The following is a 27,660-nucleotide window of genomic DNA, read 5'->3' on the forward strand; positions in this document are numbered from 1 at the left end:
CAACCCCGCAGTTAATTAATAGTTAATTTCCTCTAACAGGTGTTCAGGCCCCTTCTGTGTTTGTTCATGCTTAATTATAAGCAGATTTATTCCCTCAGACTCTCATAAAGTAGCTTAAACCCCCCCGAAAAAAAGTCAAGACCAGACCAAATTATCTTTATTAGGCATTTACCTTTGAAAAAAAAAAAAAAAAAAGGTCATCCACTTTGTTTTAATGACGATATAATTTAAGGGGAAAACGTGTTTCCAAACTATCCCAGCCTAATGTAAAAAAATGAATTGGGCCCTAAACCCAATTAGTGGTTGTGCCACCAGTGGCAATCAGTCTTATCCCACAGTAGCTCCATTCTGGCCCTTTAAGTTGTTTTACTTCTGCCATGTTTGAAGGTTGTCAAGCCTGATCGGCCTGTTTAAGGGTCTTGCCACAACATGTCAGTTTAAGTGTGAACTTTGACTAGGCCACTCTAAAAACCTTCTTCACATTGGTGGTTTTTGAGGCACTTTATATTTGCAGTCAGGTTATAAAAATAACTGCATATTGCCAGGGAAAGAGCCTAACTTGTGACTTTACTAATTACAGGAAGTTATTGTAGCCCAGGCCATCACACCACCGCCGCCAAGTTTGACTTGGTGTGATGTTCTTTTTCTTGAAAGGTTGTTTTACACCAGATTTAACATCTTCCAAACAAGTTCAGCTTTCGTCTCGTCAGTCCACAAAATACATCTTCCCATGAAATTATTCAGAGTGAGCCCAGAATGATTTTTTTCCTTATGATTAATGTTACATTTCCCACCTTGGAAGGTAATTTTTGACCGGTCTCTTCCTAGGAAAACTAACCTGAAGGAATTGAGGCTCTCTGTGTTCCAGACGTTGTTCTAAGTTTATTTCTGACCTCCAGGATGGATCATCAAAGTACTTTTTCCCAGCCAGACTCTTCTGTGTGAATAATGGCGGCCACTGTGATTCGCCGGGACCCCGACGCCTCAGAAATGGCGCAGTGACCCTTCCCAGACTGACAAATGTCTGTTTCTCATCTGTTAAGTTCCTTTAGAGCAGACCATGATGAGATGCTTTTTGGCATACTTAGTGTTGTCAGCTCTAGTCCTATTCAAGTGATTTTAGTAACCAGACCTGGATGAAGCTAGAGTGAATTTCTCAATTGAAAACTTACTTTTGATATTTAGTCTGGACATCTTTGATGATTTAAAACAAAAACAAAGCAGAAAACTGTAAGGATAAAATACTTTTCCATAGCCCTCCTTTCCAGCTCCCTGGAAAGGAGCTGATTTGGAGACGTTGAGATTGATCCATAGCTGAAAAAAATAACTATAATTTGATGTAGTGTTAACTCTATTACATAACAATGCCCCTATGAGATCTGATTCGTTATGATCCATTTAGTTTGTGAGCCCTTTGAGCTTCTCGGCGGATAATCCGGTTCCAAAGACATGCATGAGTGGATAAATGGTTTCTGCAGATCCTCTAAAAACATCATCAGTTCAACATTTGCTCGTTTATTATTTTTCACATCCTGTAAAAACAGCTCTGTCTGAACCAGGTAAGGCTTTGTAATGACATATGGCTGTAAATAAAACTCTGGCAGAAGACTTCTGCTGTTTTCTGACTCTGCTTTGGAAAGTTTAAAGATTTAGATTCAAAGATCCTAAAAATGCAATCCTGTAAAAGATTTGACGACGATAAAAAAATACTTTAGTTGATCTACGTTGATCTCCTTGTGTTTCTTTTAACCAAGTCAGAAAAGATCAGAAGCTCTGGACAAAAACAAACCACATTTAAGATTTCTTTGCACTCAACAGTAATACATTGACAGGTTGTGGTGATGCTGACTCTGTTGCCGTTGTGCTTATGAGCAACCACCCGATTTTACTCTCCAATCCAAACTCCGAGTAACAGACAAACGAGACCCCGACACCATCATTTGTTTTTTTTTATGAAGAAATCATCTGAGATGCAAAAACAACAGATGAAGCGTTTTTTTTTACTGCAGTGAACAAACAGGAAGGAGCTGCTAAAAACAGCAGGAAGTCCCGAGTCCACGCCCCGCCAGGAACTAAACGTACAGGGGGTCCCTCTCATCGTGTCCTCTGTTTAAAATCAGTCTATTTGGATCAAGAGTTTGTGGTTTCTCCTCGCAGCGCGTCATGGAAGATCAGCCCACCAGATGGAAACCCAGCAGCCGGTCCTCGTCTCCATCGGAACAACATCAATCTCAACGTGAGGAAAGTCGCCCCACGACGTGGATTTAAAAGTCCCACCTCGGGGGGTCTCCTCCCGGGGGCTCAGCGACTGGTTGGTTGGGAGAGTTTTATTGGCATCTGATTGGTCAGAGGGTTCATCAGTCGCTGTCAGAGCCAACCGCCGACGAGCCTTTCCGCTTCCTCTTGGGAGCTTTGGGCTTCGAGTCTTCCTCCTCCTGCAGAAAACAACAAAAAACGTCAAGATAACGTGTCTGTCTTTCTAGAAGGGTTAAACACTTTAACTCAGTTACAGCTCAGGTTTCAGGCTGCAGGAATACGTACTGAGGCACTACTGGAGGCGCTCTCCTCCTCGTTGTTGGTGGGCGGAGCTACACCTTTCCTGGAGCGAGGCGAGGAGGCCGGAGCTTTTCTCCGAGACTTCAGAGGCTTCGCCTGAGAGTCCTCGTACTCCTCTGCCAGGGCGAACAAGTCGCTGAACCTGCAGGGCGGAGGCGGCGTCATCAGTCATCAGCAGAAGGTGCAACGTCACCATTGATGCGTGTTTTTGTACATTTACTGTTAGAATTATTTTTATTATTCTCTACATGTTGTTTTTTATTTACCATGTTCATTGCATTTATCACGTATTTACTCATTACTATTAAAAAGGTTTATTCCAGGGTTCCCGCGGATCCTTAAAAAGTATTAAAAGGCATTGAATACTGTAATATAAAACTAAGGCCTTAATTAGCATTAAAATGTCTTAAATCAATCTTTCTTAGGTCTTAAAATTGTTACCAGGTCATAAATAGGATTTTATTTTTGTAATCCTTACCAAACAGTAAAATAATTGACAAAATTATATATTTTTAAATTTACCAAACGGCTCAACGTAACCATTATTGATAGCTGAACCAATAAAAACTGTTGCGGCCGGACCATAGCTGCGAAAAAGAGTTGGCACTGGTTATGTTGTGGTTTTTAAAACTGATTTATAGTTTATTTTAGTAGGGAACAAAACAAAGTTTGTGAATTCAGTTCAGTAGTTGTTAAAAATATATCTGTAATTTGTGTGTTTTTAGCTTTCTTCCTATATTTTAAAATTGTCTTCTGGGCCAGAAAGTAATGGTTTATGTTAAAATAAACATTTGGGTGAAGTTGTCGCAACCAGGTTTATCTTGTTTATTGTCAAGTTGGTCTTAACGTTTTATTTCAAGTGGCATTAAAAAGTCTTAAAAAGTCTTACATTTAACTTGCCTTATGCTGTAGGAACCCTGTTATTCAGACATTAAAGTGTTTTTCAGATGACTAATCTTTCTCTTCTATGTTACAGAGCAAGGCTTTGTGAAGAGAAAAAGCCTCATGATAAATGTTGTTTTTGCAGCACTATCTGCAACTGTGATGATTTGCACCTAGCCATCTGTGTTTAATCCTTTACCTGACAACTGAATGCTCAATTGCTCTTCATAACTGAACTGCTAGTTTATGATGTTGAAGGTCACATTACAGTGCAAAAAGGGTTCTAAAAATAAGTCAAATGTTCTTCAAGTTAGTGTATTTATCCTAGATTTGAGCTGGTAAATACGATTATCTGCCAATGGAATGAGTATTTTGACCCCTAAAATAAGATAATTAGACATCCTGCACTTGAAATAACATGATGAAGATGAATTGTTCCTATTTTAAGTGCAAAAATCTTATTCCATTGGCAAATTATCTTATTTACCTGCTCAAATCAAGGACAAATACTAAACATTTTAAGAACATTTTACTTATTTCTAGTTCTGTTTTTGCAGTGTACAGTTTGCTTCCCTGGGAAAATAAAACGTAAAGAAACTGCAGGTGTCCCTTTGTCGTTCTCCTTGCAAGAAAAGATCTAATGCCTGTTGTCTTTCTTCCCTTGTGTTGTTTAATGAATGTTTTAGGTGTTTAAACCTGACATGTACCTCATCTTGTGAGCCTCGTCGCAGCTGGCCTGAACGTGCTGCAGAGCCTGGAGGATCGGTGTCTGAGTGAAGACTGCGAGGGAAAAAAAAAGAAAAACGGTGTCATTGACCCGAGCAGGATCAGCGAGCGATCTGGAGTTAAAAGTGTGAATCTGCTCACAGTTGTTCTTCATGTTGCTGAGACTCAGCCTCAGATTGTCCAGGTGCTCCAAGATCTGCTCCAGGGTCAGCTGAGCCAGCTTACTGCTGGAACTACGAAGACTGCAGGCAGAGAGAGCAAACCTTTATTACTGCTACGCAGTTTAACCCTGGAAGTCTTTGTCTCCTAACCTGACCCAAGCCAGATGTATTTTGCTCCGCCTAGCTCCACTCACATCCATCTGGGATCTCTCCATAGGAATTGCCGTTTCAGAAGGCTGGGCCTTATCAAAAATTCTTGCATATGATTGGATAAGCCACTTGTCTGTCATCTTTATTGATGTGCTATTTCAACCACTCACACCGAAGCTAACCCGTGACGCTGTGAGAGCGACGCAGGAAAAAACAAAACTTTTTAATTTTTATTTTTTAATGTGTTTGCGGCTCTAGTGGCACGCGTTTTATTGACAGTGAGCTGACAGGAAGAGGGGGGAAGATAGGCGGCAAAGACTAAAGGCCTCCTAACATGGTTTGCGCTAACCGCTAACCGCTCCGTCACGGGCGCGCCCCGAAAAACAAAACTTGCCAAATCCGGTCAGGAGAAGGGCAAAAACATGGTTTCCACCAACAAAAGCCTTCACAGCCGTTCTCTGATGTTCTTTTAATGAAACAATATTAGGTAGATTGGACAACATGGAAGAAATAACAGCATTGATGTTAACGCTTGCTTCCTCGATGCGAGCCGCCATTGTTGTCTGAATCAAAACAGTCTCACGTCACGGTCGCTTCTCCACTACGTCATATCTATGAAACTCCAGCCCTGCGTCCTGATTGGCTGGACAATAAAATTGGTTGGAGAAATCACTCTCTATGGGAGATGTCCCAGATGGATGTGAGTGAAGCTAGGCGGAGCGATATCAATCTGGCGAGGGTCAGGTTATTTGTCTACCACCACAGACAGGATTTTAGCCCGTCTTGACCAGATTGTATTCACGCCCCTTTGACTTTTCCACACTCCGTCACATTAGAACCGTCAGTCGATTTTATTGGGAATTTAATGTGACAAACCAACAAAGAATGTAAGATAAATGAAGGGGAAGTGGATGAAAATCTGAAAAGTGAGGCGTGATCTTTTGAAATCAGCCCCGTTACACAGATGTCCCTAAATGAAATCCAGAGAAACCAATTCTGCTGTCGCATAATTAGTAAATAGAACCCACCTGTGTTCAATTTAATCTATGGAAACGTGTGCCAGGGGTATGAACACTTATCAGGGTGCTTGCTCTTTTTCCAAATTAAAATTCCAGACTTTTTCCAGACTTTTTTAAAACTGATATTTTTTTTCCCAAGACCTTAACTTTATGTACTTGTATACTTGTGTGCCTACTGCCTACTTCATTGGTCGAGATTGTACAAACTGTTTATTAGAAATGTTAATTTTTATAGGCTAGTATTCAATGAACAAATGCATTATTCACAGTAAATTATGCTTTTACTGATGAAAACGTTTCAAAACATGAAAATCACAAGTACATGAATTTCACATCAAACAAGTGTTTGATTCCATTAGGCTAATACAGTACGTGACCAGTTAGTAAAATTATAGTTTTATAGCCTACCTTCCTATTTCTCATTTCACAATGCCTTTGAGCATACTGTAAAATTCTACCATACATTTTTTTCCCCATACTTTATTAAGACTTTCACACAAAATTCAAGACTTTTCAAGGTCTGGAAAACAGTGTTTCAAAATTCCATACTTATTAAGACTTTCAAGACTTGCGCAAGCACCCTGACTTATGCACGGCTCCTGAACGTCCTCACCTCTGTCTCTTGCGGGGCTGGTTGTTGTTCTTGATCAGCTGAGCCTTGATGTGTTCTCCCAGCGTGTCGTCGTATTTTGACGCCCAGTGTCGGAGGATGCTGGTGGTGAACTGGTCCTCGGGGTGACAGGGACGACTCAGGACCATCTTCACCATTTCCTCGCTTGGCCTGAGACACGAACAGCGGCAGAGACATTAGCCCAGGCAAACGGGCTGTGTGGCGTAATGTGGGAGCAGGTTTTCTGGTCTTACTTTTCTCTGCGAAGCTGCAACAGTAGACAGGACAAAGCCTCCGGATGTTCTGAGAAACAAGAATGAAGAAGTTTGTACGAACACGTCTTAATCTCATAGTTTCTGTGCTTAATGATAATGTTCCTGTAGCCACCTTTGTACTTGAGGTGCTGGAGGATGGGGATGATGGTTTCCAGAGGGATGCTGTGGGCCAGGAAGAGCTGCCAGGTGCTGTATTGTTCAAATGTTTCCCATTCCAGAGACTGGACTGAAGGGGAAGAAACACAACAATGTAGACAAGCTGGAGTCCACGAGCCGAGGTGCAGGAGAAACACGACACTAAACCTTTGCTCCTTACTCAAGATGTTTAGAACGGAGTCTTTCCGGAACATCACCAGGCTGCCCATCATCACATGACACATCAGCTCCTGTAACTGAACACAGACAGACACAGACAGTCCAGGTGAGCGGGAGCGCCGCCTCACAGCGGCAGAGAGAGCTCAGCGAGGAACCGGTCCGTGTTACCTGCATGGAGTCGATAACGGCTACAATCATGTTGAGCAGCTCACCGCTTCGCAGAGTCTCATCTGGAAACTAAACAGAGACGACTAGTCAGACTGTGTGGATGGATGGATGGATGAAAGAATGGATGGATGGATGGATGGATGAAAGGGTGGAAGAATGGATGGATGGATTGATGAACGAAAGAATGAATGGATGGATGAATGAAAGAATGAATGGATGGATGGATGCATGGATGGCTGAATGGATGGATGACTGGATGAAAGAATGAATGGATGGATGCATGAATGGATGGATGAATAGATGGATGAAAGGGTGGAAGAATGCATGGATGAATGCATGGATGGATGGATGAATGGATAGATGAATGCATGGACGGATGGATGAATGGATGGACAAATGAATGAAAGGATGGATGAATGTGTGGATGGATGAATGAAGGAATGGATGGATGAATGCACGGACGGATGCATAGATGGGTGGATGGATGAATGCATGAATGGAGGAAAGAATGAATAGATGGATGAATGGTTGGATGTAGGAATGCATGGACGAATGAATGAAAGTATGGATGAATGCATAGATGGATGGATAATTGCGTGGATGGAGGAATGAATGAATGGATGGATGAATGCATGGATGGATGAATGAATGCATGGACAGACGCATAGATGGGTGGATGGATGAATGCATGGATGGAGGAAAGAATGAATGATGGATGGGTGGAGAAATGCATGGAAAGGACGAATGCATAGATGGATGGATGAACGTGTGTATGAATGAATGAATGAAGGAATGGATGGATGAATGCATGGACGGATGAAGGAAAGGGTGGATGAATGCATAGATGGATGGATGTTATGAATGCATGGATGAGGAAAGAATGAATGAATGGATGAATGGTTGGATGGATGAATGTATGGATGGGTGGATGAATGGTTGGATGGATGCATTGATGGATGAATGCATGAATGGAGTGTGAGAGAGTAGAAGAAAGGGATGCACAAAGGAAGGGAGGGAGGATATATGGACAGAAAAAAAATCAGTAGGGAATGAAGGAAAGGCAGAAATAAAGGAGTGTATATAGCAGATAGAAAGAGCGGAAGGCAAAAAACATGGATGAGAAAAACAACAAAGGAAAGGCAGTATAGTAGGAAGGACACAAGGAAGAAAACATGTAAGACGCATAAAGGAGGGAGGAAGGACACAATACATTTTTACTTTATACATTTTGTGTGTGTGTGTGTGTGTGTGTGTGTGTGTGGGGGGGGGAGTATTTTCCAAACTCAGGTAGCCAGATCTTTAGAACCACCCTGAGAGACGAGGCGTCTGAGTTTACCTCTGAGTAAATGGACGGTGTGAGGTAGCAGAGCAGCCGGACGTCGTCCTCCTGACACGCCTTCATGTCCATCATCAAACACGTGTGCAGGTCCCCCAGAGCCGTCGCCTGAGCAAACGACTCGTACAGCATCATCTTGCCGTTGGCCGCTTTGCTGTTGGCAGACAGACGATGACGCTCGTGTTGGTTTCTGTTTCTGCTTCATTAGTTCTGCTTAGAGGCGGGACTTCAGCTAAATTTATATTTGCTCAACTGTCAACCCTCGTTTTATGTCGTCTCCTCTCGAAAACCATGCATTGAGGCGTTGCTTCTGCCCCTCATTTAAATGTCTAACATCCAATCGCAGCAGCAAGACTTGAAGATAACATTTCAAACACAATTAAGCATCATGGACAACACCTTCCACACCCTGCACCAGACTGTAGAGGAGCTGAGCAGCTCCTTCAGTGCAAGACTTAGACATCCTGTCTGTAAAAAGGAGCGCTACCGCAGGTCATTCATTCCTGCTGCTATCAGATTTTACAATGCTGCACTGTAACTGTGACCATAACTGTAATAATTAATGTGCAATAACCAAGGTGCAATAATCTATTTAATACACTGTCCTACAACCCGTGCAATAATCCTGATGTAGTGACTTCTGCTGCTATCACCACCTGAACATAAGTCAGCACACATGTATGTATGTATGTATGTACAAATGTATACAATGTATATACGCGTAGGTACGTATGTATTTAGGCGCATAGATATATGTATATATTTAAGTATATATATATATATATATATATATATATAGATATATGTATATATTTAAGTATATATATATATATATATAGATATATGTATATATTTAAGTATATATATATATATATATATATATATATATATATATATTGAAGTATATATATATATTTATTTAAGTATATATATATATATATATATATATATATATATATATATATATATATATATATATATATATATATATATATATATATATATATAGACCAGTATGAATGTAAATAAGACATCATATGCCCATTCCTATTTCCTTTTTTGTATTTTTTGGTATTCTTTTTGATCCATTGTATATATGAAGATTCACTGTATTTAACTGAATGCACCTTCCCTACTCTGCACCTTCTTGTATGAGCCGATGTGACGAGTGAATTTCTCCATTGTGAGATCAATAAAGACTATCTTATCTCTTATCTTATCTTATATTTCCTAAAGAGAAATCTAATATCACAAATGCTAGGATCAGGGCAGCTCCAGATCACCTGGCCTTCAGGTAGTACAGCAGGTGGTATCCGATCTTTGGCTGCTTCTGGTAAAGCTCTGCCAACATGTCCAGCAGCACCGAGAACCCGCTGTTGTCCTCCTGCATGGTGACCAGGTTCCTGAAGATCAGGCAGACGGGTTTGCACACGGACTCCTCCAGAGACCTGCAGGGAGCGGCGGAGCAGAGAGCTGAATCAGTCTGGATGTCAGGCACGGTTGGCGGCTCGTCAGACGCGGGCAGAGAGGACGGCCTTACTCCTCCGTGATCTCCTCAGGGAGGACCTCCCCTCTGAAGTGATCTTTAAACAGTTCGGCCAGACAGGAAGCCAGAGCCGACATCTGCTCCGTATCGAAGTCATCCTGAAAATAAGAAGGAAAGGGATATTTCACAAAGATTAATATAAACACTTTATAGTAGTAGTTTAGTAAAAAAAAAAAGGTTTACTGATACATTCTAAGGATCCAAAGTAGGGCTGAACGATTTTGGCAAATAATCTAATTGCGATTTTTTTTCTTAATATTGCGATTTAATGCGGTTTTTTTTCCAGTTTAATTTATCATGTCTTTTTAAACATATACAAACAACAAATCATTTTGTTTCCTCGCTGTGCAGATTAGTTGCTAAAAGACCCGCAGCGTCTAAACTCAGAGCAGAAATGATTGCGTTCTGCCTACGATATATTTCAACCAAAATTGCAATTTTGACTTTTCTCTGCGTTAACCACAAGCAACAAAAATGGCCTCTAAATAAAGATGTTTGTAAACAAGGACTATTCAAAACAAGAACTTTTAATGTTTCTATTAATCAGAATATAATTCAAGAGAACAGCTTTTAGTTGATTTGGATATCAATCCTTGTTGAACAAAAAGTGCAACCAACGAGCAAGTCTATGTATTAAACTAATTGACCTGTACTTAATGCTATGTATGATTATATAAATTCTAAAACAAGTAATAAAATTAGATTATCTCACTGCTGCAACTCTCTTCCCTTCCATGTGGAGGCAAACCCACTTTAAACATTTTACCAACACCTAATGGACGTGTCTGATTCCCTAATTGTTACATAGCCAAAAATTGCAGACTCTGCGATTTGGAAATTGCGTTTTTTTTAAATCGCGATTATATTGAAAATGCGATTAATTGTTCAGCCCTACTCCAAAATATGCAAAATGAACCTTAACATCACAGTGAAATCCCCTGAAGCACAGATCAGCGTGTTTACGCCTAAATTACATAATTAATTTTACCCGATGAGACACAACGAAAACACCAGACTCCGACGGACATTTCCAAGAGCCGTCATATTAATGTGAAATCTTACTAAATGTATTTATTGTTTAAGTTTGGCACTTCTTTTAGAGGCACCTGCACATCTGTGCAGAGGTTTTCTAAATAAAGTTCACAGCTGAACCTTTTTACAATGAGACCCTTGACACATTTAAGAGGCAGCCGAAGACTTTCCTGTTACAGAAAGCTAAGATCTCTTCAAATAATTTTATATTTTGCAGTTATCAGTATGTTTTAACACAGCTTTCGTCTGTATAGTAATGCTTTATTTGTTAAGCTCCGTCTTTGTGGCTCAGTTTGTGATGTTTACCTGTGAAAGGGGCTACAGAAGAAACTTATTTACACTGTAGTGAAACTGGGGCTCTATGTCTTTAATTCACACAATCATTTAGTCATATTGATCCTAAAAATTGTTAAAAAGTTCAACAGAAAAACAAACTCAATAATGAAAAAGGTTTTATAGCTCATAGAAATGTACGTGTTAGTTGTCTCTAAGTATTTTTGTTAACACAGAGCAAACTATATAGAACTGTGGGTCTAGAGAGAGGAAGCTACAGTTTCTCTAAAGAATCCAGCGACATGTTGACTGCTGAAGTAAAAACCGATTAGTTTGAAGAAACTCAAAAGTATCTCGTCTACCAGTGGACGACGTTTAATTTCTCTGCACTCTGTCAAAGAGAACTGACCTCCAGGATTAGATCCACGATCTCCTGCATCACCTCGCACTGGGTCTCAGTGTCACTGAGAAGAAGCAAAGGCACATTTATTTATATAGCACATTTCAGTACAAGGACAATGCAAAGGGCTTTACATGATCAAAATATAGGAAAATAGAAACAGAATAAAAAGCAAGTTGGAATAAAACGTAGAAAAAAATAAAACATGAGAAAATGGAAACTAAAAGCAAATATTAAACAGTTGGACTACAAAGTTGAACTAATTATGTTTAAAACAGTTTAACTAGAACAGTCGAAGGCAATCCTAAACAAATGTGTTTTAATCTTGATTTAAAAGAACTCAGACTTTCAGCACTTTTACAGTTTTCTGGAAGTTTGTTTCAGATAAGTGGAGCATAGGAACTAAATGCTGCTTCTCCATGTTTAGTTCTGGTTCTGCAGAGCAGGCTGCAGCCAGTCAACCTTAGAGGTCTGGAGGGTTGATACACTGATAACAAGTCTGTGATGTATTTAGGTGTTAATTCAGGGATTTATAGACCAACAGAAGGATTTTAAAGTCTATTCTGTGAGGCTACGTTCACACTGCAGCCTGAAGTGACCCAATTCCGATTTTTTTGCCCATATGCGACCTGGATCTGATCTTTTTATGACAGTCTGAACAACACAGATCGGATTTTTTCAAATGCGACCCAGGTCGCTTGGATATGTGGTCCTGAATCCGATACGTATCTGGCTACGTTCACACTGCAGGTCTTAATGCTCAATTCCAATTTTTTGGTGAAATTGGATTTTTTTGCGTGTCCGTTCACATTTCCAAATATGTGCGACTTGTATGTGATCTCCTGTGTGAACTGAATACGTACAACCTAAATGTCCCGCATGCATATTTTGAGGACGCGATGACGTCACACGTAGCAAGCGTCCTCAGTGTTTGCGGAAGTAAACATGGATTATAATGCTGGCGTACATTTTGCGGTCATTAATTTATTTTCTAACCGGAGCTTTCCCCCCATTGACTGCTCTTCTCATTGTTGTCCGCTATGGGTCTCGTCTTTCTTCCCGCTTCTGCATAGCAGGACGCAGAATAGTGACATTTGTCGAGTATCGGTGACGTACAGGTCGGATAAATGCGACCTGGCCGTACAGACACAGGTCGCATTTGAAAAGATCAGATATGTATCGGATTCAGGACCACATATTCAAGTGGCCTGGGTCGCATTTGAAAAAATCCGATCTGTGTTGTTCAGACTGTCATAAAAAGATCAGATACAGGTCGCATATGGGCAAAAAAATCAGAATTGGGTCACTTCAGGCTGCAGTGTGAATGTAGCCTCTGATCTTTTCAAATGCGACCTGTGTCTGTACGTACAGGTCGCATTTATCCGACCTGTACGTCACAGATACTCGACGAACGTCACTATTCTGCATCCTGCTATGCAGAAGCGGGAAGAAAAACGACACCAACAGTGGACTACAATGAGAAGAGAAGTCAATGGACGGAAAGTTTAGGTTAGAAAATAAATTAATGACTGCAAAATGTGCGCCAGCATTATAATCCATGTTTACTTCCGCAAACACTGAGGGCGCTTGCTACGTGTGACGTCATCGCGTCCTCGAGTGCGCATGCAGGACACTTAGGTTGAAAGCATTCAGTTCACACAGGAGATCACATACAAGTCGCACATATATGGAAATGTGAACGACCACGCAAAAAAATCCAATTTCACAAAAAAATCGGAATTGAGCATTAAGACCTGCAGTGTGAACGTAGCCTGAGATACAGGGAGCCAGTGTAAGGACTTTAGAACTGGGGTGATGTTCTCTACTTTCTTAGTCTTAGTGAGGACGCAGGCAGCAGCGTTCTGGATCAGCTGCAGAGGACAGTTTGCTGCCCGATTGTTGCGGTGAAGAGGGCGGTCCGATCTCACCTCGTCTTCTGAATCTGCTGCACCTTCTCCTTCATGGTGTCGTCTAATTGGTCGAGCCAGGGCGTGATGTCGGCGGGCTCCTCCACCACCGCCTCTTTGATCGGATGGAACCGGAACTCCCTCTTCTTTCCTGGACAGTGATTGGTCAACGGTTAGCGTGGCGGCGAGGACAAACCCAAATGGGACTGAAGCTCTAAAACCCAGCATGGAGTTTAGAAGATAGCCCAAAACTGTGTTAACCTGGTCTAAGCCAGAGTTTTATTAGTTTAACTGGTTTAAAGGAAATAATAGCTTTACTAGTCAGGATGATGAGCTGGTTTGCTCTAATCCAACCAGCCTGAACACAGGGTGTCTACAAGTATAAACAAGTTAAATTTAATACTTTTTAAGACCTTTTAATACCACTTCTAAATGAAATTTAAGACCAAACGTACGATGGAAATACAAATCAAAATGACGGTTGAGTTTAAGAACATCGACTAAATGTGTGTAATGCGAAAAGACAAACATGTCATTGCAGTCCTAAATTATATTTATTACAATATTTTCAGAACATTTAGGTCCCATGAACAAATGCTTATAAAATCAAGTAAATATATAAAATACTGTTCCTTCAGAACAAAAATAAATAAAACATAAATAAATTACAATTTCAACTGCTTTCAAAGTGCAAAGACATTTACATAATACAACTTGTGTGACAACTATTGAATCAACCAAAATTAAAAGATAAAATAATAATAATATTAGACAACATGGCACTTGAGAAAGTATTTCTTTGTTTTAAACCATGGTAGTAACTGTTAATTTGTACGCTGATAGGCCGCATATGAAGGATGTTAAAGCCGCAAGCGGCGTCGATCGGCCCTCGCTCCGGCCTATTGGCCGGTGTTATACATTTACATGTACATTTGCCAAAAAACGCACCCCCTGCTATTTTACTGAAATATACACTTGTAGCTGATTTAACATTTTCTACATGTTTACAAATGTGTTCTAAGCTACCAGTATGAATTTCATGAGTCTGGGACAATTTTTAGATTAAAAACATAGGGGGTGCATTTTTCGGCAGCCATTTGCCAAAAAACGCACCCCCTGCTATCTATGAGGGGTTGGCACTTGTATGACTTTATTCCTGTATATCCATGTATAGTTAAAGGATAAGGGTCAGCAAATGCAAATTCTGCCCGTTAAAACAATGACAGGGCAATTGTTGCTGTATGATCTGCAGCCCCATTTGGAACTTTTAATCAGGCTTTTGAAGAACTTTGATAATTTGCTGCTGTAATATTATAGAATTTTCAGAATAAAAAGCTAGCAGATGTGCAGAATCAAAAACAATGTCATAAATACAAGTATAGAGCATTAAGTATTGTTAGAAAGGTCACGCTATTTTCTGGAAAAATACATTATTGTATGAGTTAAGTTCTTTTCCATTTTATGTCTCTTTCTTTGTAAGTTTGAAATGTCCCATGCCCCTGAATGCACCATAGCTTTCTAACAGTCGCGAATGCACCTACCTTTATTGTTGACTTCCTCCTCATCGTCGCTGAAAGCCGCCTCCGTGTGGTCATAGCAGCCCTCCTCCTTGTCCAGGACGTGGTTGTCCATGTCCATTGAGGCGGCCTCCTCCATCTTCACTGCTGGGCGCAGAAACATTTTACATGTTTTTAACGTACATGTGTTTGCTCAGCTAATTTGTTTTTGGCAGTTTTATTGTGACGTGTGTGGTACCTTCTGTGGGAGGGGATGGCGGGCTGCAGAACTCGGGGAACCTCTCTCTGAGCATCGACCGCAGCTCTCGGTCCAGTTTTGGGTTATCAAACAGCGGAGCAAGGTGACTGAAACACGTAGGTGAACAGTAAATTATCAAATGACCAGTCAGTGGGAGAAAAATGTGCATATATTGTAAAAACAGGCTCTTACGCCAGCACCCTCTTCTCCATGATGAAGGTGAGTGAATTGAACACGCCCTGACGGACCTGAGACTCCAGCGGAGGGAAGAAGTGAGGGATGATCTGAGGGATAAAACGGGAGGTCTGTCACTTTTTGCCCACGGTTCAGTTTTAGTGTTGCAGCGTGTTTCGTGTGTATTTTAGGATTGCAGCAGCGTGTTACCCTGCACATGAAGTCCAGCAGTGTGGCAGTGATGGCAGGATGAGGCTTCATGGAGTGATGCATCACCAGGATGGCCGGTTCTGAAATAAACCAAAAGACGATACTTAAAGTCCTTTATTAAAACTTCAGTGGATCATTCTGAACGGATCAAACTTCTGGTTGAGGCCGGTGTATTTACCAGATCGACTCGGGGTCCTGCGCCTTCTGATGACGTCACTATACATGGTCGGTTTAACGTTTGCTCAATTGCGCAAAACATTGTAATTGGTCTGGACAACTTACTAAAGTAAGTATAGCGGGGTGTAGGTTTTATTCGAGAGCGGGACTGCGGTTTGTAAACGGACAATTTTACGAAGAAATTCTCCATGTTCCCTGCGCCTCCTGATGACGTCACATTATGGCAACGCCACTCAAACAAACTACATTGAGCCCGTGGTCTGCATTTGTAACGAATCAATTTTATTAAGTTACTTTAGCGGTTAAAGATGAACATAGGCTTAAAGATGAACATAGAAAAAAATTTTGAAATCTTAGCAATTCAAATAATCACCCGACTTTAATTGATAAAAATGAGGTGAAATATTTAGCTATAATGATTAACAAGGACCACACTGGAAATTATATAACAAATATTCAAGCCATTTTACCAAAAAAATAAATAAAAAATCAACAAATATTTGACAGTTGGCTCAATTTTTGGGAGAATAGTGTTAACAAAAACAGGAGGGATAGCCAGATTAATTTATCCAGCATATATCTTAAATATACCAAATACTACAATAAAAAATTAATCAAATTCATCACAATTTCATCTGGAATAATAAAAAAGCATGTGATCAGAAAGAACAACATAGTAATATCAGTAGAAAAAGTAGAAAAAGGAGGAATAAACGTTATTGATTTTAAAGTGATGAATGCCGTGATTAAATTAAAACGGCTGCAGACTTTTATTAAAAATTAAAAGAGTTTATGGTTTATTTTCCCTTCACAACTTTAAAAAAAAAATTGGAAGGAAATTTCTCTAAAGATATAACTTTGATCCGATTTGATTAAATTGTCAGACTACCACAGAAGCATTCCAAAAATATGTTAAAAGTTTTCATGTCTCGATTAAGTTACTGGAAAATAACCGTAAATTAACAAAATAAAATTGATTTGTAACAAATGGAGACCGCTGGCATAATGTAGTTTGTTTGAGTGGATTTGCCATGTGATGACGTCATCGGGAAGCGCCCGAGTCAATCTGGTACCTACACCGGGTCGGGCAGCCAGAGCGACAAAAGCTACAAAACCAAACATGTCTGTCAATTTGGGCGTCAAAGAAGACGACCATAAACTGGTTAGGGTGTCCTGAGAACCAATAGGGTTGCAGTGTTGTTTTTTTGTTACCTATATTCATGATGCTGTCTTTTTCTGGGTTAAAGAACAGCCAGTCGTAAAACAGGGCCAGCTTGGCATTGGAGGCCGCCACGTTCGACTGCAGAAAGAAAACCAGCTCGTTAAAAACTCAGCCCACTTAAATAAACTGTCACTTTCCCACTGAGAGCCTCGGGGGGGGTCGCGGCGTCTTACTGTGCAGGTGGTGAGCAGCCAGCCAATGATAGCCCAGCGCGGCAGGATGTCGGAGCTCAGCACCTCGTTGGAGGGATGCACGACCCCGCAGATGTACCGGATCAGGTCGCAGCGCAGCGACTGGCTCTCCGCCGTGGACAGGTACTGCCTCTGGAACCAGTCCTGGTACCGCTTCTGCTGCCCAAAACGCACCTGGGGGAAAGCGAGCGCGCAAATTCACGAGTCAGAAAGGGGAGCGAGAAGAGATACGGCTGCCCGAGACGAGTCATTCCCATTTTAACGTCTCCATATTCTGTCACAATACAATTGTAAATATGCTACAAATACAAATCTGAAATTAAAAGACGTGTAGAGAACAGTGCAAAGATGAGGAAGAAGGTGCTCTGATCAAGATGAAGCAGGAAACAAACCCTGCAGGTCACCCTGAACGCCCGCCCGCCTTCAGATCAACCAGTTCAGCATCAAGAGTCGGAATAGTCCAGCATCGCAGCACAACTAAATCTCCACGGGTTGTTTAACAGCTCAAATGCCTTATTAAAAGGAACATGAACAGTTTTTAACATTTTAACATCAGATTTTCTTATCGCTTTACTGATTATAGGCTCTCATTAACAGGAAAGAGGGACAGGGTTCCCACACCTTGGTGAACATCAAATTCAAGGACCTTTCAAGGACTTTCCAGGATCAATTTCCTCAAATTCAAGGACCACACGTGGCGGCATTTACCTACTGTGACCGCTGAATAGGTTATCATATTTTAATAAAATGAAAATTCAATAAAAGACTAAACGGCATAGAAGTTGTTGGGTCAGAAGCAATGCAAGAAAGTGGACTTAATTTATAGCCTACATTGATATTGATCATATTCATAGCCTACATTTATATCCACAGTACATGGCTATGCCATACTACATTACATATAAGATGTACATTAGCCTACCGTTTCATGGAATTTTATGGAAAAAAGTGCAGCATTGAGATGTTCAGAATTATATCAATTTGTTTCACTTACTTTCATCTTTGATTAAGCTAGTTTTTGACTTCTGTTTAAAGTGCCACGGTTGCCAGAAAGCTGCTCAGAGATATATTTAAATCATTCTCAGACTTTTGTTACCTTTGTTAAAGACACAATTTCAGTGCATTCAAGGAATTTCAAGGACAAGGTGTTTTTTTTTTGGCTGTTTTCAAGAACTTTCAAGGTCCTTGAATTTATTTATTCCGATTCACAAACTTTCGAGGATTTCAAGGACCCGTGGGAACCCTGGAGGGATAAGCTGCACTCTCCAGCCTTACTTGGGACCTAATTGTGGCTCAATCTGGCAAAATTAGTTTCAAAATGGATGAGTGGATCTCAGCAGAAGAGTAGTTGAGGCTGCAAATGTTTTTTATTCCCTCTGTGTGGCAGGGAAGTAAGAAAAAGTGGAAATGACACTAATAAATGATGGAGCTTTCTGGCCTAGCTGGGCTCCATCTAGTGGATGGACTGCTGTAACCACAATAAAGAAGATGATGTGTGTAAAGCATTCTCGCTGGAATAAAAGAGGCTACATGTGCAAAAGTTAACTTTTTTTTCTTTTTTTTTTTTTATAAATGCATTTTCAAAATAAAATTCCCAGAAACTGTAGTAAAAAAGAGCATCTTCACATATCAGGCAAGTCGCTGCGAGCTGAACAGGACAGGTAAGAAAGCCGCTTGTCCCCCGCTCCTGATTTAGATCATGCACAAATGCCCTTGCACAATCCAATCTGTACATAAATAATGTCTCTTTTTTGTTACATTTCAATTGTTTGTATACTGTATATTTAAAATCTACTGTTTACTTCTAAATCTCTGCCGCACCTAAAACTGTAATTTAACTTCTACTGCGATTTACAAAAGCTGTACGAAACGAAATTTCGTTCTGTACGCACTTTGTGCATACCGAATCACAAATAAAGTTGTCTAAGTCTAAAACGTACTCAGAACGGCCCAGAAAAAGTCAGAAACCAGAAATATTTATCATTAAATATGCTAAACCGGCAGAGCCATGCTTCAAAAGACGTGCATCTGCAGAAAAAAAGGTGGTTCTACAAAACTGTTGAACAAAGTCACAGCACACCTTTCAGATTTCTGTTTGCAAAAAAAAAAAAAGGTTGTTAAGTGACAAAATGTGAAAATGTTCACATTTTGAAAGGAATCGCACAAACAGAGTTCGCTTTTTACCCTGGAGGTCATGAAGAGCAGCTTAGTCTCCATGTCTGGAGTCAGTCGACAGGCCAGGAATTTGCGAGACGTTCGAGCGGTCAGAAGCTGGAGGATACCTGCAGCAGCGGGGACACACAAACGTTAAAACAGCGCCGCTCAACCACCGACAGCCCTTCAGGTGGTGCAGCTCAGCTCACCTGTAAACTGAGGACTGAGAACTTGCGGGTTGTGCAGCAAGTCCCGCCAAACCAGCTCCATCTCCGGGATCCGAGCGACATTCTGTAGCAGCCGAACCAGATCTCTGCCAATGATGAGGCACTCCATGAACTATAGAGACACAATGAGACGGGGGGGTTCAGAAAAAACGAGGCTTTGAGGACAGACGACGTCTCCCGTCCCCTTCCTACACCGACCTTCTCCCGCAGCATGCTGATGCAGAAGTCCACTTCCTTCTGACGCAGAGGCAGAAGGTTCGGCGCGCCGTGATCCACAATCAGACGGAGGTAGGTGTACACCGACATCGCTATTAGCATCCCGCTCTTCAGCACCCACTCCCTTCAGAGAACAGAGGGTTCAGCCACTCGGTAATAATAACAAAAAAAACTGAAACTGTTTCACCAAAACTCAACGAAGGGATCATGCGTGTGAGATTCACTTTTGATCCAGCAGGATGTCCAGCACGTTCTCGGCCAGCCAGAGGTTCTTGGTGGAGATGTCTCCACCTGCAGGAGAAAATGGCAACATTGGAAAACCACTGAGCTACATAATACACTGGAGTGCTGATTTTGCCGAAAAACTGAAGTCCCTGGCCGCCATCTTGCTACTCCCTACTCTCACAGAATCCCATAGGATTTGGTTGCAACAACAAGCAGTTTTCTGGCTGAGTGAAAACGTTTCATAGATAATTCTACAGTCAGTGGATGTACTAACACTATCAACTACTAGGAAATTAGGTGCTGAAATATTTTACATGTTATTCATATTAAATATATATATATATATATATATATATATATATATATATATATATATATATATATATATATATATATATATATATGTATATATAAATACGTGTATATATATGTATACACATATGTAAATATATGTTTTTGTATATTGTTATTTATATATTTATAAATGTTAAATATATATATTTAAATGAATAAAATGCAAAATATTTCAGCACATGACTTTCTCAGTACTTGATAGTTTTAGAACGTAACATAAAAGTATATGGCATTTGACATTTTAAAAGTCTTAAGCCCCCCCTGAACATGAGAAAATCCTCGTTATTTGATGCTGTAGCGCACATGTTCCCTATTTACTGGGGGAAAATAGGGAGTACCAATATGGCGGCCGGTGGCTTCAAAGCGACTCGTTCAAACAGACGGTGATTAGTACTTCAGTGTATAATATAGCTCAGTGTGGAAAACACACAGCACTGATTTTTTATTTATTTTTTTATCAAAAAGAGGAAGTCTTTGGAATCCAACCTGCGATCTGTTTCATGAGCGTCATGATGACGCCGTCCGCCCCGATGACGCCGCTCTTCACCAGCTCTCTGACCAGCCACACCAGCTGCACACAGGTTAGCGCCGTCGTTAGCGGCGCCGTCCTCGGAGACGCGCGGTGCCTTTCGGCGCGTTTGCGACGCCGTCTTACCTGTGTTCTGGGAATGTCCTGCAGCTTGAGGAACTTCTCCATCAGGATCTGGTTGATTTTGACCAGGACTATGTTCATCCCGTCTCTGTTGACCAGCGTCAGATCTCTGTAGCACTGTTCCCACACACAGACACAGCCCACCGGAGAGTTAGAACGCCGCGGCTGCTGTGACGTCACAGACGATATAAACGGGAGGCGGCGACTCACCCGCTGGGCCTGCGTCGGCTCCGTGAGGACCAGGGCGAACAGACCCAGGCAGACCTCCTCATGCTGCTGCTGGCCTTTACACACCTGCAGAGAAGGGGAACAGAAATGAGTCGTGTCCCACCGCAGCTGCCACACAGATTGGCCTCCCTGGTAATAGATGTTTAATAGGTCCTAAAATAAACTCCCCTTTTTTTTTTTTCTTTTTTTTCACTACAGCCGCATTATTTCACACTGGAAGGTTTAGAAAAATCCAACTTTGACCTTGGCTGCAAGGATTTAGCTGAGAAAAACTGTCCCAAATGAAGAAAAATACACTGCACACTCCCAAAGACACAGAAGCTTTTAGTGGAGCGTCTTTAGCGAAGCGCGTTCACACATCTGTGAGGTCGATTCTATGATCCTCTGCAGAGTCAAAGACATTTATTTCTGTTCTGAGTTGCATCTTTTCTCAACGGACGATTAAAAGATGCAAACTCCAGACCTCGACCCCAAAGGTTCTCACTGGGGGTTGACGTCTGGTGTTAGGATGACGTTTGGTGCACCTTGAACAGCTCTTGCCGTCAGGGAGGAAGAAACTGGCAGATGAACTGACCTGGTCGTTGAGTATATTTAGGCAGTCAGCTGGCCTCGGGGAACATAACGCTGCTGAATGTAGACCTGACCAACTTCATCAACCCCGGATTATAGCACCGCCCCCCCACCGGCTCGTACAGCAGGCTCTTCATCCACGTCTTGCGCTGCCCTGATACAGCCTTCACTCTGGGACTCGTCAACACACCACATGACTTCTTCTCCTGCTCCAGCGTCCAGCCTTTATGCTCCAGAGCTTTTTTTAATGACTGCCCTCACTGAGGAGTGTTTTTCTTAAGGGTACACAGCCGTTCCCTCCCCTTAACTTCCCTCAACACGGCGGGAGTAAATACTTTTACTTTCACTATCAAATATATTTGGGAGTTCTGCTGTTTTTTTTTTTGCTACAATTTAATTTCAGCATTTCATGTGATTGCAGATCCTCAAAAAAAATGTATTTTGTGCAGATGAAGGTTCTCCATTATCCAGCCAGCTTTTATAAAGCTGCATGAAAACATCTCTTAACTCAAACTTAGTAGTTTTAGCCCTCGCTTTATACGTTTTCTTTGCTTTTATCCTTCCTAAAACAGTCGAACAGCTTCTCAACGACCGCAGGATGTGTCTCCTGACACGATTGTTTAACAAAAGAGAAGCTGCTCTTTGGAACTGTCAGGTTAAATAACTTGTCGCCAGCTGAAACATACTCATCTGTGCAGTAATTATCCGATGCGCGGCTCTTCCTTATCTCCTTCGCTAAAACCAAGTTACAACTTTTGCGTCTTATGACGGTGAGCTTCTGAGAACATTTTTCTTCCGGTAGCATTCAGTAATTTCCCTCTGTGATTATTAAAGTATATCTGATTCTGATTCTCCTTGGTGTGTGACTAACCTGGTGCTCTGGAAGCCGAGCGGATAACAGCTGAAAGAAATTAGCCTCCGTGTTTCATCAGAATCAGAAATACTTTAATAATCCCAGAGGGAAATTGTTGTTTCAGCACAATCACCATAACATACACAAACATCATATTTCTACCTCAGAATGACAGAAAGAAAGAAGTTCCTTTATAATAAAAAAATGCCTCAGTTAAATTTACTTACTTTATCATTTATAAATGTGTTTTTTCCCCAAATTAAATAAATGTACTGAAATTAAAAATATTTTTTTGTAACGTTTCTGCAGTACAAAAATATTAATTTTAAAGGCATTTAAACCATTTCTACAATGGGTGCCAACAAATGTGTTTATGTCTTTAACTAATAGTGAAAAACAATCGCACAATTAAGATAGTTTGAGTTAACAAAGGCATGTATTAAAAAATCTAAACTGTCTCTGTTTTGTGTAAACAACACAAGCTAAATATTTACAGATGAATGTTTCAAGAGTTTGTGTCAGGCTGATGTATTAATACCAATATTTTGTTCTTTTACGGAAAAACTGGTGACAGAACTGAGAGGTAAAATCTAGCATTTGTAGTAAAAATGGCCGTTCCTTACGTTGGCAGTGAGAGCATCATTGGCCTCCCTTTCCGACAGTCCGTTGCTCAATGCCTGGACGATTCCAACACATCGTTCCAATCTCTGCACACAAACACATAAAACAAACACGGAAAACCATCAGACACACCAACCCTGACTTTACTTATTTATTAAAGGCCTGCGCACAAATGATTAATGAAGAAATCCCCCAGAAAGGTAATACCAAAAAGAAGACACCCTAGGTTTGGGGTTAATTGGTTGTTGACTTCGGTAAAAAAAGAAAGAACTGCTTCCAAACCACTGAGGACTGATTCTATACTTTAAATCTAACGGCAAAGCTTTAAATGACAGTTGGATGAGACTGTCAACGCTACTTTTTGAGGAAGGTTTGACCCTTTAATGTTTATTTTATTCGCTTTTTATTGTTGGAACCACTGAGAAACATCAACAAAAAAGGCACGGCACAGCATTTATGCTCCTCCCTCATTGAGTGTTTGGTTAGATGAACAAAAAAAAACAAAAAAAATCAGCACAAAGGGTTTAAGATACAAATGCAAAACAGGGTAAAAACATAACACTGACTGACGTCCAACACCACAAAACAAAGTAATTAACAATGAATAACACAACATGTTTGTAGTCATTAGCGAATCCATCGATTAGTTAATGACTACAAAGCTAGTCTTGCTTGACTGCTTGAGTTTAGGTTAAAACTACAACTACTTATATTACATGATGTTAAAAATCGCACAGGACTGCCTGTCTGCAACATTTGGAAGGATGTTAAATTTCAAGCACCGCGCATTTGCGTCCTGCATGTCCACATTAGGCTAGTTGGAAGGGCTGAAACTGGACTTAATTACCTTAATGATGGAGAATTATAGGGGATAAGATGCTAAAGCCTTCAGAGATGGATGTGAATTGTGGAAAAGAAAGAAATAAGAGCTAATCGTTAGCGCTACTGTCATTCCGCTTTTAAAAATAAAAGTTTTGCAATTATGTTTTTTTCCTGAATGTCAAAAAAGGCACCTGCCTTGCATTTGTCTTCAATGTAAACAATATAGTTAAACTCTGACAATGCAGAATATTCTCATGTATCAAATCTGTTAATTTTTGGTGGACTGAAAAACATTAACTATCAGGCTATTTGTGTGACTTCAAATATCCTGCTAAAAATTAATTTTTACAGGGCTAAGACTTCCGCTATAAGCTCTTACTATGCTCATGACCGGAATTTAAAAAAAATAAAATTTTATGCTACTTTTTATATTATTATTGATAATTCGGCAGTGGCAAACAAAGAAAACAGAAAACTGCTCAAAGGCGGCGGCACAACACCACTCAAATGGTTAGGGGAGAAACAAAAGCTACCGGTATCTGCATACTTACTGTGTACAAACCGGTAAGCTGCTGACTGCAGGGTTAAAGTGTAGAACTGTAAAAGGGTGCAAGATTCTCCATTTATTTATCCATTTTATTCTACATTTAAAACTTTTAGCAAAGCTAAAGCCTTTGCATGACAACCCAAACAATGAATAAATTTTACATATTTATTAATAATAACAATTTGTAACACTATTTTGGCAACAAGGATGCATGTTTGTTGCTTTTCCGGTTTGAATAAAAGCAATTACATCATATTATCGATTTTATTTTTGAATCTTTGTGTCAATACCATGACACTGGGGTATTTTCGCTCAAGGTAACAACACTGGCTTTACAACTAGTGCACTGTTCAATTTGGAAGTGATGCTGCTAAAAAACAAACAAAAAAAAAACACAATAAAATTAAGCAGTTGTCCATCACAAATAATCATAACCATCTTCTCCACAAAGCACAATGGATAAATTATCTGCAAATCTGCAATCGGTGCATCTGATCAGCGCATTCACAACTACTACTATAGGCTAAAGATGAAAAAGGGGAGACACATCTCCTTAGAGATTTAAATGAAAATAATGTATTTTAAATAAGGATTATTCAATAAAACAAACATTAAACGTCAACTCTTTGGCGTTCCAGTAGTTCTGACATGTGAAACATTACGCATGCGCAACTGTCACATAGGTCTCATCCATCTGTTTACGTAGCATTAGCATGCTAGGCTATATTCCATGAATTTAGAGACTTTAAATAACAAAACCAGCGTTTCTAAGAGCCCAAACACTCAACAACATACTTTAAAACTCCACCTCATCCAGATTCATCCCTCCAACAATGTGTCCACACACCTCACAGGTTTATTCCTCTAAACTACCGCTGCTAACCTCCTGCTAGCGATGCTAACTAGCTTGCTAGCAGCAGCACTTGATAAAATGGTTCCATCATGTCTTTGTACCTTTGGCTTTTTATATATATACACATTTAATTTAATCGACTCCCTTGTACCCCTGTGTTGTCCCCGTTTATTCGGAATAAAATCAGGTTACCCGGCAACCAGTCCTGATTTCCCTACCTCCTCTAACTCGTCTTTGGCATCCAGCTGGGTGGACACCAGGAGCCGGCCCTGTGGCTTCGCCTTTGCCGGTGCAGGCTCCATCTGCTCCCGCCGCGCCTCGCCGGGGCCCCGCGGAGCTCTGCTGAGCCGGGCTGGGACTACCGTTTCAGTGGTGTTGTGAGTGTCTGTACCGATGTGTTGGAGAGTCACGGGGGCCGCGGCCCGGGTCAGAGCCTCGCTGTGAATCACTTCGGTCAGTTGCTATGTGTTTTTAAAACTTATATGGAGGCAGCTTGGAATACCAGTTCGACTCCGACACACCGTCCGACCACAGTAACATAACGGACATCCGCACAGACAGAGCTGGGGAACGGGGCGTGACCGACGCAGCCCCACAGCCAATCAGGTGACGCGTTAGTCTGAGGGACGTCAATACCAACCAATAGCAGGTGAGTATATCAGGGGCCAATCCATGCCATTCTACCCAGCCGTCCACCTGCATGGAAACCACTTTACCTTGTTTACAAGGATCTGATAAACACAAAACTTGTAACTACATTTAATTTCCCTGTTAAAGACGCGTAAGTCCTCTTGAATGTCCGGAATGTACCTTTTGTCACCATAATCTCATTCTGAAAACAAAGCAACACAAAAACAAAACAACTCAGACCTTAGTTGAGGGAACAGAATCCATGTAAAGACGTCTGTTTGTAGCAGAATCATCAATTTAATACATTTAACAATCCTTTAAATTTAATTTAAATTAATCATTTTTTATTTCTAGTTTTTTAGTTAACCAGAATTTAAACATTCAATGAGTAACTGTGTCCTTGGGGAGTAAATAGGACATGACAGAAAAGCTCAAAAGGTCTCAAATTGATCTTAAGGATAGTGAGGGAGTTAAATGAAAGTCTCCAAAGCCGATTGTCCTTCAGGGTGATATAACAACCATTAGATTGTATCCAATGTGATGGTAGGGAGAAGTCTGTTCTGTCCTCTCATTACAAATTTAAATCTGCAGAGTTTGCTAAATACTATTGGGGGCATTCATTTGAACAGTATGCATTGATTTGAGGAACCTAAGATTGAGCTGTTTGACAGAAATCCTAGGTGTGAAATAAAGAATGAATACGTGGAAAAGCACCTCATCTGTTAGGAATGGAGGAGGGTCTGTGATGCTGTGGCCTGTTTCTTTTCCAAAGGCCACGGGAACCTTTCTTACAGTTCCTGGCGCCATGATCATGTTGATAAAAGAAAGTAATTTTTTAATTAAAAATCATGTGGCAGGTGCCAGTACCCTGACCACTTTCTCTCTTGTCCATTTAAGTCCACCGGACCTAAATCTTTTAGTAAACCTACAGGGTGAGCGGAAGAGACCATAAGAGATAATCGATGTCTCTGGACCATCAGGAGAGATTGTGTGAAGAGGAATGCTCAAACATCCCTCTCTCCTTATGTTCCAGCCTTGTGAGATGTTTTAGAAGATGACTAATGACTCTCATATTGTCAACTGGGGGTTTATATGTTGACGATTCATACACTTATAAGACAAAATAAAAATTCCTTTATTGTGCTTTTTTTGCATGGTTTGTTTCCCAGTGGGGAAATTTGGGCGTGACAGTGGTATACACACAAATAAAAACAAACAAAAAAAAAGATCAAACTAGTCTAATGTAGAATTAGCTCTAAGAAAACACTAAGAGTAGAAGATATAAAAGTAAATACCAGGGTAAATAATCGCACAGTGGAAAAAATAAAATAGTAACAGTGGAAAAGACTCCAGCCTATTTACATAAAACACGATACTAGGATTTTCAATGTGCGTGATGGCGCAGCAGCATCCCAAAGTAGCTAATAAGGCATGTGCAAGTTACCTTATTATCTGGGGAACAGTGTAAATGGTTAATGATGCGATCAGAACCTGTGCAACCATTAGGATGATATAAACAGTTATTGAGACCGTTGTGAAGAGCAGAGATGATGAAGTCTAACAGCAGCTGGGAGAAACAACCTGCGGAAACCCTCCTTAGAGCAACTGGGATGCAGCAGACTT

At 40.7% G+C, this 27,660-nt stretch overlaps 1 protein-coding gene across 3 annotated transcripts; it reads right to left on the reverse strand.

The window, feature by feature from the left end:
* Positions 1-1,495: 1,495 nt before the first annotated feature.
* Positions 1,496-25,967, reverse strand: ints3 (integrator complex subunit 3). Of its 3 annotated transcripts, none has more exons than XM_036145399.1 (29): positions 25,626-25,967; positions 23,188-23,271; positions 21,124-21,207; positions 20,917-21,030; positions 20,748-20,832; positions 19,907-19,973; positions 19,665-19,806; positions 19,449-19,578; positions 19,270-19,367; positions 17,068-17,259; positions 16,885-16,972; positions 15,496-15,575; positions 15,304-15,395; positions 15,112-15,218; positions 14,898-15,017; positions 13,378-13,507; positions 11,459-11,513; positions 9,739-9,842; positions 9,482-9,646; positions 8,199-8,352; positions 6,863-6,931; positions 6,696-6,771; positions 6,492-6,605; positions 6,359-6,407; positions 6,108-6,275; positions 4,306-4,406; positions 4,146-4,218; positions 2,542-2,698; positions 1,496-2,435 (listed from the first exon to the last, which is right to left on the reverse strand). In XM_036145399.1, the coding sequence occupies exons 1-29, from the start codon at positions 25,707-25,709 to the stop codon at positions 2,358-2,360; spliced, it is 3,060 nt and encodes a 1,019-aa protein (XP_036001292.1). In that variant the 5' UTR covers positions 25,710-25,967; the 3' UTR covers positions 1,496-2,357. The 3 variants fall into 3 exon arrangements, with proteins under 3 accessions (XP_036001292.1, XP_036001291.1, XP_036001290.1); XM_036145398.1 differs by having other exon boundaries at positions 14,898-15,020; XM_036145397.1 differs by having other exon boundaries at positions 4,146-4,406.
* Between the last annotated feature and the right edge of the window lie 1,693 nt (positions 25,968-27,660).

This window comes from Fundulus heteroclitus, chromosome 13 (assembly GCF_011125445.2).
Source record: "Fundulus heteroclitus isolate FHET01 chromosome 13, MU-UCD_Fhet_4.1, whole genome shotgun sequence".
Taxonomy (NCBI): domain Eukaryota; kingdom Metazoa; phylum Chordata; class Actinopteri; order Cyprinodontiformes; family Fundulidae; genus Fundulus; species Fundulus heteroclitus.

Bases quoted from the DNA above. Each gene is read 5' to 3' on its own strand.
- ints3 (XM_036145397.1), bottom strand. From the start codon at position 25,709: ATGGAGCCTGCACCGGCAAAGGCGAAGCCACAGGGCCGGCTCCTGGTG. The intron at 19,807-19,906 runs GTGAATCTCACA...TGTTCTCTGAAG, and splicing joins GACATCCTGCTGGATCAAAA to GGAGTGGGTGCTGAAGAGCG. The intron at 2,699-4,145 runs GTACATGTCAGG...TCCGCCCTGCAG, and splicing joins GACGAGGCTCACAAGATGAG to GTTCAGCGACTTGTTCGCCC.